The following is a 17,870-nucleotide window of genomic DNA, read 5'->3' as shown; positions in this document are numbered from 1 at the left end:
GCACAGCCATTTTAAGATCTCTCCAGAGATGTTCAATCAGATTCAAGTCTGGGCTCTGGCTGGGCCACTCAAGGACATTCACAGAGTTGTCCTGAAGCCACTCCTTTGATATCTTGGCTGTGTGCTTAGGGTCGTTGTCCTGCTGAAAGATGAACCGTCGCCCCAGTCTGAGGTCAAGAGCGCTCTGGAGCAGGTTTTCATCCAGGATGTCTCTGTACATTGCTGCAGTCATCTTTCCCTTTATCCTGACTAGTCTCCCAGTTCCTGCCACTGAAAAACATGATGCTGCCACCACCATGCTTCACTGTAGGGATGGTATTGGCCTGGTGATGAGCGGTGCCTGGTTTCCTCCAAACGTGACGCCTGGCATTCACACCAAAGAGTTCAATCTTTGTCTCATCAGACCAGAGAATTTCATTTCTCATGGTCTGAGAGTCCTTCAGGTGCCTTTTGACAAACTCCAGGTGGGCTGCCATGTGCCTTTTACTAAGGAGTGGCTTCCGTCTGGCCACTGTACCATACAGGCCTGATTGGTGGATTGCTGCAGAGATGGTTGTCCTTCTGGAAGGTTCTCCTCTCTCCACTGAGGACCTCTGGAGCTCTGACAGAGTGACCATCGGGTTCTTGGTCACCTGCCTGACTAAGGGCCCTTCTCCCCCAATCGCTCAGTTTAGATGGCCGGCCAGCTCTAGGAAGAGTCCTAGTGGTTTCAAACTTCTTCCACTGATGGATGATGGAGGCCACTGTGCTCATTGGGACCTTCAAAGCAGCAGAAATTTTTCTGTAACCTTCCCCAGATTTGTGCCTCGAGACAATCCTGTCTCAGAGGTCTACAGACAATTCCTTTGACTTCATGCTTGGTTTGTGCTCTGACATGAACTGTCAACTGTGGGACCTTATATAGACAGGTGTGTGCCTTTCCAAATCATGTCCAGTCAACTGAATTTACCACAGGTGGACTCCAATGAAGCTGCAGAAACATCTCAAGGATGATCAGGGGAAACAGGATGCACCTGAGCTCAATTTCGAGCTTCATGGCAAAAGCTGTGAATTCTTATGTACATGTGCTTTCTCAATTTTTTTATTTTTAATAAATTTGCAAAAACCTCAAGTAATCTTTTTTCACGTTGTCATTATGGGGTGTTGTGTGTAGAATTCTGAGGAAAAAATTAATTTAATCCATTTTGGAATAAGGCTGTAACATAACAAAATGTGGAAAAAGTGATGCGCTGTGAATACTTTCCGGATGCACTGTATATTCTGGCATAATAAACAAAACATTTTTACACATATACGGTATATCTTAAACAATGCCCTATAATACTTTAGTTTACACAGCTGCTTTAAAAAAGTGAACCTGGTATTCTGTGCAAACCTTGATGGCGCTGGTATCTTATAAGACATTCTATTACAAGTCCTCACTAACATTGACAACTTTGCCTACTGATATAGAAATGCACGCTGCTAACAAAATAAAATTGTACTTGGATTTTTAAATAAATAATCTACATTTGCAGACATGATCACAAAACCTGATATTAAAGATGGCCACTGAATTATCCCACACTGTTAAATTGCATTGCAATACTTTCATAACTGTAAAAATAATAGTAAAGAATATTACTTACTTGTCTTAAAAGATGCATGTTTTGCAGAACGAAGGCTATGTAGAACAGAGATGCAAAGCAGTTTAGAAAGTTGAACTGAAAGAAATACAAAAAGAAACATGATGCAAGATTTCAACTCATCTATTCATTTTCTAGACTGTTAGCCCTAGTGGCTGACGTAGACATTATAAAATATATGGTTCAGACACACTTCTTCCTAGGCCATTGCTGAAACCCCATGCTTCACCTGGCAATGCTTTAAACTGCAACAATATGGGCCTCCAAATTTTTTTACATACAGCATTTTAATACACAAGATATAATGTTGGAAAAAAAATAAACATGTTCCAGAATATCAATACTATAGTTACACTTTATGTAATTTACCTAGATTTATTAAATCTTACTGAAAAAATAGTACCGCTTGTACAGCGAGGAACTGCAACATGTCAAACACACACTAGCTTGTTAGGTAGGTGCTCTTTTATCCAAAGATGTCCAGTTGGAACAAAGCCTGATCAGATAACCTCTAAAAAGACCTTCCTTCAAAGTGCAGAACAAGAAAATAAAGCTTACACGTTATCAGTTTTCTGTGCATTTTCCCTGTCACCAGAAGCGAGATGGGGATGTCCAAGTCATGTTTCGGCAATGACAGACATCATGCATTAGACCACTCCAGTACGTCCCTACTCCATGCAAGGTTTCATCAGACAGGTAGGACAGGTGACAGTTCAAGATCAGTGAGCTGGTCTATCTGAATGTTTGTTTCAAATCTGCCTCTCGTACTCTTGTGAATAGCAATGAGTGAACCGCACTGAATTTGCTTTGCCTCGAGTTCTGCAAAATCACAGAAATGTCTGGACACTTCACCAAACTCCACAAAATAAATTGAAATCAATGGGGAAGGAGGAACTGAACTAGTTTTGTGTGGACTATAATGGCACAATGGTCTTTTAAGTGTCCCTGAGTGTTAGAGAAAAGTCTTGCAACATTTCTACACCGATTATTCTGTCCAAATATGTGATCTGGGCAGTGAGCTAGCAGTGCTAACCACTGTGCCACCATACCTAAAATAACGAAAGAAGCAGACAGAACAAATATCACATATAAAATGCAACAAATAGCCACAAACGTACAAAAAGTACCGTATATACTCGTGGATATGTCGGGACTTGATTTCATCGTATAATTTCTGGTATTTTATAATGTCTGTCGTATAAGTCGAATGCAGAAAACTCACCTTATTGGTCCAAGAGATTGTGATATGCTAACACCCACCTGAGAGAGTAACCACGGAGCATACTGCCTTTTTTAATGTGGGTGCGGCAATGCGCTGTATCAGCGTGTGCTCCTAACCTCTCTCTCTCTCACTATTGTGCCTACATGACCACACGGTAATACCCGAACTATTTCAAAGCAACGTTTGCACTGTTTTGTGTTTTTTGTATCTCACACCCTCATACACCTTTATTGTAAGAGCATCCCTTATCTACGATGGAGCATTCGATCAGAAGGAAATATGAAGCTGGTTTTAAATTAAATGTCGTTGAAGTAGCGAAAGAAATTGGTAACTGTTCTGCGGCAACAAAGTTCGATGCATCTGAGAAACTGATGCGAGATTGGAGGAGACAAGAAGATGTAAAAAAAAAAAAAAAAAAAATTTAAGTGTCACATTTTGAACAGGTGTATAAGTCGGAATCTGATTTTATGATCGATTTTTCGAGTTTCAAGACCGGACTTATACGTGAGCATATACAGTAAATAAAATACAGATTATTGCACGGAGAGAGTGCCAGTCTTGGGGCACACATTAACCATACCCTGAAGCAGCAATGTGGGGCTGGCTCCTTCTATTATTTGATAGGGCTCTGGGCACAGCAGAAACATCTTTTTTGTTTCCTATGTATCAGCGCAGATGCTTTTCACTTTTTTTCCCCCATCAAATATAAAAAGGCAGCTTGTAAATAATAATAAATCTTTTGTTTTTATTATTTCACAGTGTGTCCTGTGTTTTCTGATGAGGGGAAGGGAAGGGCTCCTTTAAGGCTTGTTTTAAGATCCAAGCACATGGCTAATTTCCATTTATAATTAGCCATGCGGTGATGTGTTGCCAGCATACAGTGATCAGTGTTACACATCTACAGTATTAGCAGTACTATTAATGCTGCATGTTTTTTATTTATTTTTTAAAACAACAGCAATACTTATTTATATAGCACATTTTCATACAAATGATGGAGCTCAAAGTGCTTTACAGGATGAAGAAAGAGAAAAAAGACAAAATATAAAAATAAAATTAGGCAATACTAATTTAACATAAAATAAAAGTAAGTTCCAAAGGCCAGGAGAAATAGAAAAAAACAAAAAAAAAAAAACTCCAGACGGCTGGAGAAAAAAACAAAATCTGCAGGGGTTCTGAGGCCACGAGACCACCCAGCCCCCTCTAGGCATTCTACCTAACATCAATGATCTCAATAAAACGCATGCAGAATGGATTTCTGGCAGTGTTTCTCATCTTTTGTAGCATCGGGACACATTTTTATCTTTTTAAGTTCTCAGACAACCTACATACAGTTGAAATGACCACAAGTGGAAGAAACAAGTGCAGTTACGGACGGGAAACGATAACAGCACCAATGTTTATTGGACGGGGTGGGACCGGATTGTTACAGTGCATCTCAGAAACTGAAACAGCATTTTTTTTTCTTTGAGTACCTGTGATGCAGTGCTGATCAAGTCGGCAAAAATCTTACCGTAGGCATGCGTAAAAGATTTGTGCATGGCTGCTGCAGCTATGTAATATGACATCAGTCTTTCAAAGCATCATGGGGCAAATTTCCAGGAAAATATTCAGAAAAACAATGTCAACAGTGAACACAGTATATTCACTGCGAACAATGCTTTACCGAATTTCTCCGATCAACACTGCTGGTGAAACTGGGAGTCAAAATGCCTGCATCAGTGATCATCGGTTAGCCTTAAAACAAGGTGACCTGTCAGTTGTTCTTGGTTCACACCTCAGCCATGAACTGAATCTACATGCAGGCCAAAGACAGGACACATTGTGGTCGCAAGTGTACTAAGATATACCGTGTATACTTATGTATAAGTCGGGTCTTGAAACCCAAAAAAATCGATCAGAAAATCAGACCCTGACTTGTATGCCCGCTGAAAAATGCGACACCTGCCTCCTCCAATCTCGCACCAGTTTCTCAGATGCATCAATGGAGGTGAGCGGGAGAAAATCTCAAATATATCAGCAAAAAGGTAATTCACGAGAATCTGTCTTATCTTTTCTCAAATCTAACCAGTGAACCAAAAACTGAAGTCGAAGCCAAAAATGTTTTTAAAATACTAATAATGAACACTAACATCAACCACCCAGAGATTTCTTTAGATATATCTGTAAAGTCGGATGACCAGGAAGTGCACGGTGCCAGTCTTTTATCCTGTTGAGGTGTTGATGTCAGCACCACACATTTACAAGGGTCACTGCATAGCAATGCTTACAACTAATGCTCAAAATGGCAGTGTGCAAAAAATTGACACAAAAGCACTGAATAATAACTCCCATTAAAATAATAATTTAATATATTACAACAGTGCTTCCAAATCTCAGTCCTGGTTGCAGGTTTTTGTTCCAACCAGCTTCTGTTTTTAATTGAACTCCTGGGCTAATTAAGTGATGTGTTATTTCTCAAGTTCTGTGTTTTAGGAACAATATAGAAATTAGAAAACTAAGTTTGCTAAAAAAAAAAAAAAAAAAAAAAAAAAAAAAAAAATTACCATATATACTCACGTACCAATTTCTTTAGCTACTTAAATGACGTTTAATTTAAAACCAGCTTCGTATTTTCTTCTGATCGAACACTCCATTGTAGATAAGGGATGCTCTTACAATAAAGGTGTATGAGGGGTGTAAGATACAAAAAGCACAGAACAGTGCAAACGTTGCTTCAGAATAGTTCTGTTATCACCGTGTGGTCACATAGGCACAATACATAGAAACAAAAAAGGGCAGTGTGCTCCGTGGTTACTCTGTCAGGTGGGTGTTAGCATATCGTAATCTCTTGGACCAATAGCGTGAGGTTTCCACATTCGACTTATACGACTGACATTATAAAATACCAGAAATTATACAGTAAAATCAAGTCCCGACTTATCCACGGGAGAACTTATCCACGAGTATATATGATATATTAAAATATACTAAGCTGTTATATGGGAATAATGTATTTTTTTCTTTTTAACAATATTTTCATCTTGATTTTCATTCTACTTTTCCAGGTGTTCTAATTGTTTAATTAATCCATTATTCAGTAATTAGTGGGGCTGACGCTAAAGTAGTTGCAGCCTTTGATTATTCTGTGTTGTTTGCCTGGGTGTCTGCTCTGCTCGTTTTTAATTGTCATTAATAAGATACAAAGAAGGGGGAAAGCTGCACAGAGAAAGGGCAAAATATAATGAAATCAACAAAAGCGAATTAAGCATTTAAATCTATAGCAAAAGCAGAAATATTTCTAAATCTACTCTCTCTATATAAAATCCTAAGCCTAAAAGTGCAACGATTTTGTGTGACGTTTTTATGTCATGATTTAAATCGGACTTATTTTAAAACCTACATATATATATTTGGTATCATTCTTTTCTGAATTTATCGAACTTTAATGTGATGTTGTTAGATTTTCAGATTCTTATTCCGTTTTTAAATTATAAACTAAAAAATATTAAGAACTTGCGTCCCGCAAGATGAAACTTTGTGCCAAGAGGTTTAACCATGCCTGGGGCCGGAAATAAAAGACAAAGAGTAGGACAGCTGCTGTAGAGGCTTTTAAAAGTTTGAGGCGCCGCGCAAGATGCAGATCATGTGGCATGGCAGCAGCAAGCCAGCAGCTGATCGAGCAAAGAGGATGTAAAAAAAAAAACATTTATTTGTTTCCAATGTTTCACTGTTTAAGAGGGGGTTTCGGAGGAGTGACCACGTCTCCTTGGGGTGCGTTCAATCCCCCTCTTCACAACGCGAGTGGCAGTGACGCGAAGTGGCTGGTTCATAGCACGGGCCGGGGGGGTTGGTGAGTGAAGCAAACAGTGGGCGAACCCCCAAGTGTCTTATAAATGTAAAAATCATGCTGCTGTGCTTTTCTGAATGTAGAATAAAAGAAAACAAATACCAGCTAATTAAATGAGCTCAGTGTTATCAGGTGTTGTCACTGATTAGGAATCTGGTTGGAACAAAAACCTGCAGCCACAGTGGGTCCCCAGGACCGAGTTTGGGACACACTGTATTAGAACATTCAATTCTATTTTCCTCCTGTCTTTCACTTTCCAATTAAACAAGGGTTTAATACGGTGACCATTCACTGCCGTAGACAGAGCAATACTATGCTTAATCCTAACACATAGGAATCAGGGACTTGATAAGCGCCTCCTGCCCACTTCTGACATTTATGAACCCAAGAAACATCCTGCTAGTGCTGAAATTAAATTCATTGTAGGTGACAACTTACCACTAAAACCTTCAAAATCAAGTGGTTCTGGTATGATGATTCCAATCTATGGTTTTCTTCAGAAAAAAAGAAAGGGTAAATAACAAAACATTAGTTAAAAAGTTGAGGATATTTAATCTAGTTTTACAATATAACATTGCAGGCATAGTGTGATACAGTACAGGTATAGGAAGAAAACAGCTATTAAAAAACAACATGTATGAAAGTATTAATAACTTTAAAGCCACTACATAAGGCATACATTTCAAAACACTTTGAAAGATATTTTAATTGTGATTACTGGAGAAAATAAGAATGCTTAAACAAAAAAATAATTTTCTACTAGTTGCTACACACTGCAATGAACAAATGAGTGACGGGGTACTCCACAAACAACCAACAATTTCTTTAATTTTATGTAGTAGCTTAATATAGAGAATATTACCCAAGGTGCTTTATTTTTTGTATAATTTGAGGACTGTCTCTTTTTCTGCATCTTAATAAATAAAAGAGGGTAGTGAAAAACACACTGTATGAATTAGTAATCAAGCAATTGTTTATACCTTGCTAGTTTTCTATTATCATGAGTACTCTTGGTCTTGAACTTTAGTTCTTTCCTAACTCCTAATACAGTTGTTCACTCTCATTTGTGTACTGGTCTCTGTCTGTCCCAAACAAATCGTTACTGGTCTGTGAGTTTATTGCTTCCCAGTTTCAGATTCACTGCTGAAGGCTACCACGGCTTGTCAAGTGTAAGACCAAACATGCAAGAAGTACTCTCAGGCTGTAAAGACAGTGAAGTGCAGGATTTGTTGGGAGGGCTTGGTTGGGGGTGACTCATTCGGCAGTATGACTGTGCTTAAAAGAATTCCCCTCACAAAAATGATGTTTTGTATATTTTAATTATCCCATGCAGTTTGTAGTGATGGCCAAACAAAATTTTCATTTCATGTTTTCATGCAGAATAGAGTGAAAAAAATTATTACAGACTAAAAGTCAAATGCTGACCAATGCCGTACCAGTGCCCACAGAAAAAAGAAAAAAAATCCCACATTACTCAAGTTTCATAATCCACGTCAGTTATATAACATGTAAAATTGTTAAAATATTCTTAAATACTTACTTCTAGAATGATCCGGCGCACATCATAAACATAAACATGAAACTAAAGCCTCAGGGGACTGGCTTTTTGAAATGATGACCTGTAACACCACCCCTACCCCCCGTTGGTCAACTGCCCTGTCCTCAATTCAAAAAGTGACTCCTAAAAGCCTTTTGTATTTTTCATGTGCACCAGTTATTCCAGAAGTAATTATTTAACAGTATTTTGAAGAAAAAAAAAAAAAACATGTCCTTTGCACATTTTGTACATTTGACTGGTTAACTGAAATGTGAATTTTGCAATATGAGTAACGTGAGATTTTCTTTCCTTTTTTTTTTCCCAAACTGACATTTTTCACATTAGACATTGTGCAGCATTGGTGTCTATTGGCTTCTACTGTTTCACAAACGTTCTTCTCTCCATTTTACACGAAAACATGAGATTAAAGTTTTTTTCTTGGCAACCACTACAACTTACATGAGGTACTGTAAGTAACATTAAGTAAATAATCCATCCATATTACTAACCGAGAATGGTAAACCGGATGGCATGGAGGCAGGTACACGGCGATGGGACCATGAGACGTACTGCGCAGGCGCGTACAGCGCGCATCTCATAAACCGCACGCGAAGTTGTATCCACCGCGCACGAAGGAGTCACGGCCCAAAAACGAAAGAGCTCAACTGACGTGAATGAGAAATGAAGCAACAACGCGCCCATGGCTAACGACTACCGACAGCCACACAAAAAAGAGGACTCTGCGCTGCAGCCCAGATTCAAACGGAAGAGGCTACGGAGGCCCCACGGGTCCATAAAGTATGGAAGGAGCAGGCGTCAGCGCCATATTGTGAGTGGCACTACTGCAGAGTGAAGTTAGGAATAATGAGCTGCTTGGGTCAACTAATGTATTTCAGGATACCCAACGCCGGGGGTAAGCAAGCGAAGTGAGCAGGGGGCGGAGCCCCCTTGTTAAAAGCTAGTGAAAAACATGGAGGTTAAAAATCATATAAATAGATCCATAAAAACAAGGTTAAAAACAATGGCTAAAAGTAATCTTTTAAAACAAAGTCCAGTGCCTTCTTTCACTGGTGACTCCCCTGATTCTCCCATCCAGGCTACGCACCAGGGGAGTCACCCTACCTGCAGCTGACCTTCTTCACTCGACTGGTCTGGTGGCCTCCCGATCCCTAGCTTCGTTCAGCCCCTGCCAGACCGAGACTTGGCAACCACTACAAATTACATGGGGTAAGTCAGCGGTTCTCAAACTGTGGGGCGTGCCAAAGTAACAAAAAAGGGGGCGCGAATGTTGCCATATGTGGCATAATTTCACTATTCGTAGGGAAATTTTAAACTTGTAGCGGTGTATCAGCAGCAAAAAATATAAGAATAAATTTTATTAGGGTTTCAAAAAAAATGTTAGGGGGGCGCGATTAAAACTGTTATGAAAACTCGGGTCGCAAATACTTAAAGGTTGAGAAACGCTGGGGTAAGTAACACATGAAAAAATACTGTTTTTGGGTGGAGTATTCCTTTAACACAGCCCTAGCGTCAAAAGAGCCAGCAGGAAAGGATATGGCGAATAAAATACAGTGCAAATAAATATATAAACTTACACAGCACCAAGAGGATATCGTCATAATGTTTTAAAACACCACAAGAAAGGTGAATTACAGTTTTAAACACAACTGTATTGTCATTAAACATTTTAATTGGTTGTTATAATGTATTAACAACTCCACATTAGAATTCATACAGTTCCATACTGGTTAACGATATTTAGTTTATATTTGTTTTTAAAATATTTATTAATGAATTATTGTTCATCTACACACACAGCAAAACTTCCAGTGCTAAATACTGTATATACTCGCGTTTAAGTCGGGTCTTGAAACCTGAAAAATCGATCATAAAATCAGACCCTGTCTGTTCAAAAACATTTAATTTTTTTTTTTTTTTTACATCTTCGTGCCTCCTCCAATCTCGCACCAGTTTCTCAGACGCAACAAATTTTGTTGCAGCAGCGCAGTTACCAGTTTCTTTCGCCACTTTAACAACTGTAAATTTAAAACCAGCTTCATATTTTCTTCTGATCAAATGCTCCATCGTAGATAAGGGATGCTCTTACGATAAAAGTCTATGAGGGTGTGAGATACAAAAAACACAAAACAGTGCAAACGTCACTTCGGAATAGTTCAGGTATTACCGTGTGGTCACGTAGGCACAATACATAGAAAAAAAAGGCCGTGTGCTCCATGGTTCCTCTCTCAGGTGGGCGTTAGCATATTGTGTATCTCTTGGACCAATAGCGTGAGTCGACTTATACGACCGACATTATAAAATACCAGAAATTATACGGTAAAATCAAGCCCCGACTTATCCGCCGGAGAACATGAGTGTATATGGTAAACATTTAATGGTTATATATGGAAACCCAGTTTCTATATCTACACATTTCAGAGTTACTTTAACATGGTGAGAGTTCATTTAACACTGGCTATTTTGCTGTGTATCTCTTTTTACTTAAAGACATGTTCCATTAGAGCTTAGAAAAAGAAAACAGAATTTACAAACAATGGGAAAATCCCATATCCCTGACTGGCATAAAAAATTGGAGAAACTGAAAGCCTTTAAACTGTTTTCTTTATAAATATATAAATGAGAATACCCTCTGAAACTGGCATATTTCACACCTCAAAGCAATCCACATCCCTTTCAATGTAAATGTTTCATAGATGACCTACTTTTAAGAGTAATTTTGCAGAAATGTTAAAAAAACCGGCAAGCAAATGCTGTGAAATAAAAATGCAAAGGAGACCTTAATTATGTAAGGAAATCAAATGAGGAGGTGGAAATAGCATTTGCATAGATCTACCTAATCAGGCCCGGTCTTAGGTATTATGGGGCCCTAGGCGAAAGGGGGGTCCAGGGGCCCCCCTGGAAGCTCTGTGAAATGCATGAAAATTAGACCAAGGAGTCAATCCGGGGCCCCCCGGACGCAGGGGCCCTAGGCGGTCGCCTACTTCGCCTATGCCTAAGGCCGGGCCTGATTGGGACAAATAATGCTGTAGTATATTTAAGTATATATGACAATTGCTCACTCGGACAATTTGTTTTGGGGGCCCCCAAGAAGGCGGGGGCCCTAAGCTATAGCTTGTGTAGCTTATACGTAAATCCTGCACTGTACCTAATTTAGCAATGTCAGGTGCAGCTGTATGCCTATGGGCACCAAACAAATGTGATTGTAAAACTATTTCTGTATCAGACATAAAATCACTAATATTCTTTATTAAAAAATAACACTATACATTAGCTGAATACTCTATATTCTATTTTACTCACCCCATCCAGTCAGGACTTCAGCTACAAGTCGATATATACGGTTCATGATCTCAATGACAATGGCATAGATGATGCTGGGCACAAACAGCAACAGACTGCTCCAGTAGGACTGATGGAAACTGTGATATTCTAAAACCCATTGTTCCATTACAAAGTAGACCATCATTACACAGAGAGAAATATATAACGAAAAAATGACGAAGGGTACAGAGATCAAGTATATCCGCAGATGTCGTTTTGTGCTGGAATAAACAGGCTCATCTCTTCCAGTCACTGGGTTTTTACCAAGTACCCCATGGAAGCCTGGTCTTGGCTCTTCAAACTCTTTCTTTCGAACAAGAGTTCCCCACTTGTATGCCAATGTAGCACAGTGACGCTTCCAGAATTCTAAAATCACCGTTGACCACACCAGGTTGATTGTGGCAAAAAGAACATACTTGTCATAATCCTCCCAAGCAAATAGATAATAAGGAACACCAATAAATGCCATAGGCAGTAAGGCAAATGTGAAGTACTCTAAGAATCCAAAATAAATAGAAATGGTTTCTCCAAAGTAGTGGCGAATTGCATCTGTAACAGGTGAAAAATAAAGAAAAGTGTGAATTGACAAACTGAAACCTAAAAACCTCTAGATACATAAAACATTCACTTAGAAAAAGAAACCAAAAGCTAACCTGTGGAAATGATGATTGTATGCATTTAACCATGGATAAAATATTTATTTTACTAGTAAGTAAAGTGATTGAACCACCCTGTAAGTAAACACAACAAAATAAAAGCTAACGGCAGAAACTTGGGTCTTGGAACTGAGTATGGGTTTCAAAATACTAAAGGAAATTTTTAAATAGGGTTCATTCGTCAAAATAGCCAAAATATTTTAAAATCTGACTGATGATTCTGTGTGTTTTAAAAAATTATTGAGCTCTCATTTCAACTCATTGTTTTTCCAAGCTGTTCTCATTTTGGGTTTTCTGAAGTTCTGAGTCATATTTTCTACTCATTTTTGATTATTAATATTATTTTAAGTGTGAAAGAACTGCAGGATAAGGGCTAGTATTAATTGTATCAGCCAGATAGCCCTATTAGATAGATAGATAGATAGATAGATAGATAGATAGATAGATAGATAGATAGATAGATAGATAGATAGATAGATAGATAGATAGATAGATAGATAGATAGATAGATAGATAGATAGATAGATAGATAGATAGATAGATAGATAGATAGATAGATAGATAGATAGATAGATAGTGTGGCGGACGACCAGGGGTTATGCCCAGCCGGGACGCCTGGAAGGACCAGGAGAGGGACTATACCTCCCCTGGGCCACAAGAGGGCAGCCACCCTGGTCTGTATGGGGGCCACAGGAACCAAGCATGGAACCTCAACCCTATTGGGGCCTATGGCCACCACAGGGGCGGCGCCCGGAGGATTGTGGAGCCCTGGATGTCAGCACTTCCACCACACCCAGAAGTGCTGCCAGAAGGAATTCCAGGGACACCCAGAGTGCTTCTGGGTGCTAATGCAGCACTTCCGCCACATCAGGAAGTGCTGCCGGAAGACCGTCACAGAGCACCTGGAGCACATCCGGGTGGCTATCAAACAGGCCACCTCCCTCGAGTAGACGAGCCGGAGTCAGGAGGAAGACGACGGAGCTGGGGAGGAGAGAAGTAAAGGTAGCAGAAGGAAGTCCAAATGGGAGAGACAGTCTTGGCCCTTGCTGGACACTTTCAGCTGATCATTTTGTGCCAGGGCCAAAAAAAGTGAAAATGGGATTTTGTGATAAAGTGAACTTTTTATGCTAATAACGCTCTTTGCAATGAATTAATATACATCTGATCACTGTGCACAACAACATAAAAACAATGTGAACTGCCACCACAAAAACCGAAGCCGTAAATTTTGCAAAACACAACATTTGTATCAGTGCCAAAACGTTTGGCTACTACTGTATACATAACAAGCTTGTGTGGATTTACACAGCTGAAGAAAAGATATACTATGTGTAGATTCCAACATTTTGTTTACAGTGTGATTTAAGGGACAATTAATTTATGAAGACACAGGCTTCTCTCCTATTCACAAATGTTTAACAAACATGGAATAGTATGAATATCTAAATCCCATAGACATTTAGTCAAGGTAAACAATGACTACGAATGATTTTAGTGGTAAACTCTTCTTTTAACTCTTTTATCACAAATGGGACACATTCTCAGTGATGTATTTCAACTCAAACTTTGGAGCTGCGAAATATCTTATAACCAGTAACGGCGCACTGCACTTTACACATGACTTCAGCATTCATAGTTTTCAGACACTTTCTCTGTACATGTACCAGTCATGTGCTCAGAGGTTGATGCGCTTGCTGCTTCCTGAGCAGCGCTTCTTTTCTCCACCTTAGCGGCCCGCTTCTTCTCTTCTTTCGTTGGCATCTTCTCACGTTAAAACTGATTATGTCAGTGTTTGTGTTGCAATTACTTAGTATGATTTCCTTAATTTTTTCACTTAAGCTGGCACTTAAGTCTTCCATCTGCCTCAAGAATGATTTAAGATATCTAGAGGTAGGGGACGTGACGGCGAAGGTAGTAGGGAATGAGAACGGTGCCCGTACACATGCGGCGCACGGCCGCCCCACTAGTCGCTGCCGAGAGTTGATTCTACAATAAAATAAAATAAAAATAAAAAGAGGAATAACCTCGAAGGTCAATCATCACCCCGAAAGCGGATAGTAGATGTCACATAGTATATGTGTACCAAATTTCAGGTCAATAGTTCAAACGGTTTGTGAGCTACAGGTGATTTAAAATCCTGGACAGACAAATAGACAGCCACGGTAGCGTATTATATATAAAGATTATACATCTGACTTGAAGGGTACCTCTTTTACTTTTATTTTCTAAAATGCTAGATGCTGACCAATTTTGAAACAAGAAATGGGTCAAATAAGAGCTTCTTAATGAAAAACTTGCATTAAACATTAACAAATGTAGCACAAGGCAATATTTGATGTTTCCAGCAATGCAGACTAGTGGCTATTGTCACACCACTTTAATATCCAAGGCTGAGAGTTCAGTCCATGCTGAACATTGAGCAAGTCACTAAGCTTACTATAAAACTGTGCTGTATCTTTGTATTTGTATTTGTGCACTGTTGCACAATCTATTGGGTCACGTCTCACAGATACCCAACAAATACAAATTTTCTACTTGATGCAATTACAAAATCTTCTGTCATAATGACTTTCTGGGTGTACTGTATATCACAATTGGTAAATTTCAATATCACTTAACTCTGTAGGTTCTGAGCCACGGTGCTTGTTGGATTACAGCTTAGTGCCTTTATCCATGAGGAAATACTGCTGAGATCTGTTAAGACTCCTGGACACTAAACTCACCAAGTGGCTGGAATGAAAATTTAATCTGGCCAAACCAGGAACCAGACAACTTTTTCAGTTCTTCTTTATCATGAAGAGGGAAAATTTGAATCAAAATCCCTTTTGACTGGAGTCTTCTTACTGAAAAATAAGTATATAAGTACTTAAATACAATATAAAATGTATAACATACAGCACAAATATGATTTAAAAAAATTAATATTTTATTTTTAATGTGCTGTTTGCAAAGTAACATTGCATAGAACATTACAAAGTGACATTATACAACAGCTCCACTTTTGTCAGAAAGTTTTTTAACTTGTATTTTCTTGTATTGCTATGATAATAAAATCAAGATGTATAATCTTAATGAAGAATAAACAATCATTTGAACAGCTTGACAATAATACATTAAAGAAGTCAATGTTGCTTGATAAGAATGAATAAAATAGCTTAATCTAGCAGATAAAAAGAAACTATGCAGAACAACAGAGTATTTTCATAATATTCTCATTACGGTGAACTAATTTACCCCTGTAGCACTAGGGTGTTGCACCATGTTAGCCATTATGGATGTAACGAGAAGTCAAGCAAAATTTTATTGGCTAACTAAAAAGATTACAATATGCAAACTTATGAGGCAACTTAGGCCTCTTCTTCAGGCAAGAAATGCCAATTCAGCCCATCAGCATCCCTTTAGACTGTGGGAGAAAACGGCAGCACCCAAAGGAAACTCACACAGACACAGACAGAACATGCAAACTGCATGCAGGGAGGACCAAGGATATAAACCCTGATCTCCTTACTGAGAGGCAGCAGCGCTGCCACTGTGCCAACCAAAAATGACTATTACAAAAGTGTAAATATAAATGTAAACTGAATAACTGAACAGGCAAAATTTGCTGTTTCTATAGTGCCTGGACCAAGGCAGACTAACTACCTGATCCAAAGTTAATTATTGCTGCAAATCTCTTGCTGTAAGCCATATTCTAAAAAATCATCCAAGCTAGACGAAACAAATCAGACAAGATTTAGAAAATGCTTATATTAAACACATTCCTGTGGTAAATCTGAGTCACTGTTCACTTACGGTATGCTTTAAAACTACACATTAATGAAATACGATGTTGGCAGATACAGTCTCCAAATGTTTTCTGTATATATAAATCAATTCAAAATTTCCAAGGGAAAAAATAATGACTGGTGCGGGTTGCAACATGTGCACATCTGAAAATTATACAACACAGGAATGTGAAAAATCATTTCCTTCTAGGCTCAAATCCACCTAAACTTCTTCTTTTTTCGGCTGCTCCCGTTAGGGGTTGCCACAGTGGATCATCTTCTTTCATATCTTTCTGTCCTTGTCATCTTGTTCTGTTACACCCATCACCTGCATGTCCTCTCTTACCACATCCATAAACCTTCTCTTAGGCCTTCCTCTTCTCCTCTTCCCTGACAGCTCTATCCTTAGCATCCTTCTCTCAATATACCCCGCATCTCTCCTCTGCACATGTCCAAACCAACACCATCTCGCCTCTCTGACTTTGTCTCCCACCTGTCCCACTTGAGCTGACCCTCTAATGTCCTCATTTCTAATCCTGTCCATCCTTGTCACACCCAATGCAAATCTTAGCATCTTTAACTCTGCCACCTCCAGCTCTGTCTCTTGCTTTCTGGTCAATGCCACCGTCTCCAACCCATATAACATAGCTGGTCTCACTACCGCCCTGTAGACCTTCCCTTTCATTCTTGCTGATATCCATCTGTCACAAATTACTCCTGACACTCTTCTCCACCCACTCCACCCTGCCTGCACTCTCTTCTTCACTTCTCTTCCACAATCCCCATTACTCTGTACTGTTGATCCCAAGTATTTAAACTCATCCACCTTAGCCAACTCTTCTCCCTCATCCTCACCATTCCACTGACCTTCCTCTCATTTACACACATTCATTCCTCGCCTCTCTAAAGCAGATCTCCACCTCTCCAGGGTCTCCTCAACCTGCTCCCTACTATCTCTACAGATCACAATCTCATCAGCAAACATCACAGTCCACGGGGACTCCTGTCTAATCTCGTCTGTCAACCTGTCCATCACCATTGCAAATAAGAAAGGGCTCAGAGCCAATCCCCGATGTAATCCCACCTCCATGTCTCCTATCACAGACCTCACCACTGTCACACTTCCCTCGTACATATCCTGTACAACTCTTACGTACTTCTCTGCCACTCTCGACTTCCTCATACAATACCACAGCTCTAAGCTGCTACTTTAAAAATATACTACAAATTTCAATGATATGAAAGTAAATATCACTTTTAGCTATGATCCCACTCTACCTTACTCTGTATTATTTTTTACTTTTGATCGAAATCTTAAAATGGTGAAAAAAATTATGCTTTTCTTTAGCACTTAGAAATGAGTGTTACTCTATGAATTCTTAATGCCTGATCAGTTATGATTATTTATATTAAGAGTTTTGTTAGTAATATTGTTACTTCAGTAGCATTTTACTAGTACTCCATTTTATGTTTATATATGTATATTAATGGTAATTGATATTGTAATTAATTTGTGTAAAGCACAGTAAGTTGCATCCTAGGTATTTATGAAATGTGATATCGAATGTTAAAAATGTGCTTATATTATGGAAAAGAATTAAGTAGCTATTTTTAACAGCATTAATATTTGCATTTAAATCTGTAAAAACAAAAAAGTACAGTGTGGATGGATGGCCGGCAGCTCAACCCGGCCGGGACGCTCCGAGAAAGAAAAGGGGAGTCCTTCGGTCCTTCGACAGCTACCCCTGGCAGCACCCACAGCACCCAACAGGGCCTGTGAAACCAAATTCCAAGTCCCAGGATGCCCTGTGGGGATCCGGGGCACCACTATACTCCAGGGGAGCTTCCATCTGGCATCTTGGGGGAGGCAGTATCCAAAAGTTGCTGCCTTCCCC

General features: G+C 39.2%; 1 protein-coding gene across 1 annotated transcript in view; it reads right to left on the bottom strand.

The window, feature by feature from the left end:
* ano10a (anoctamin 10a) overlaps positions 1-17,870 on the bottom strand; it is a 306,493-nt gene that overhangs the window by 277,057 nt on the left and 11,566 nt on the right. The window contains 4 exon segments of the mRNA XM_028817941.2: positions 1,629-1,703; positions 7,115-7,170; positions 11,535-12,104; positions 14,935-15,054. Coding sequence (XP_028673774.1) covers positions 1,629-1,703; positions 7,115-7,170; positions 11,535-12,104; positions 14,935-15,054 — 821 coding nt within the window.

Source organism: Erpetoichthys calabaricus, chromosome 13, assembly GCF_900747795.2.
Source record: "Erpetoichthys calabaricus chromosome 13, fErpCal1.3, whole genome shotgun sequence".
Lineage (NCBI taxonomy): Eukaryota > Metazoa > Chordata > Cladistia > Polypteriformes > Polypteridae > Erpetoichthys > Erpetoichthys calabaricus.
This window is presented reverse-complemented; position numbering and strand designations above follow the sequence as displayed.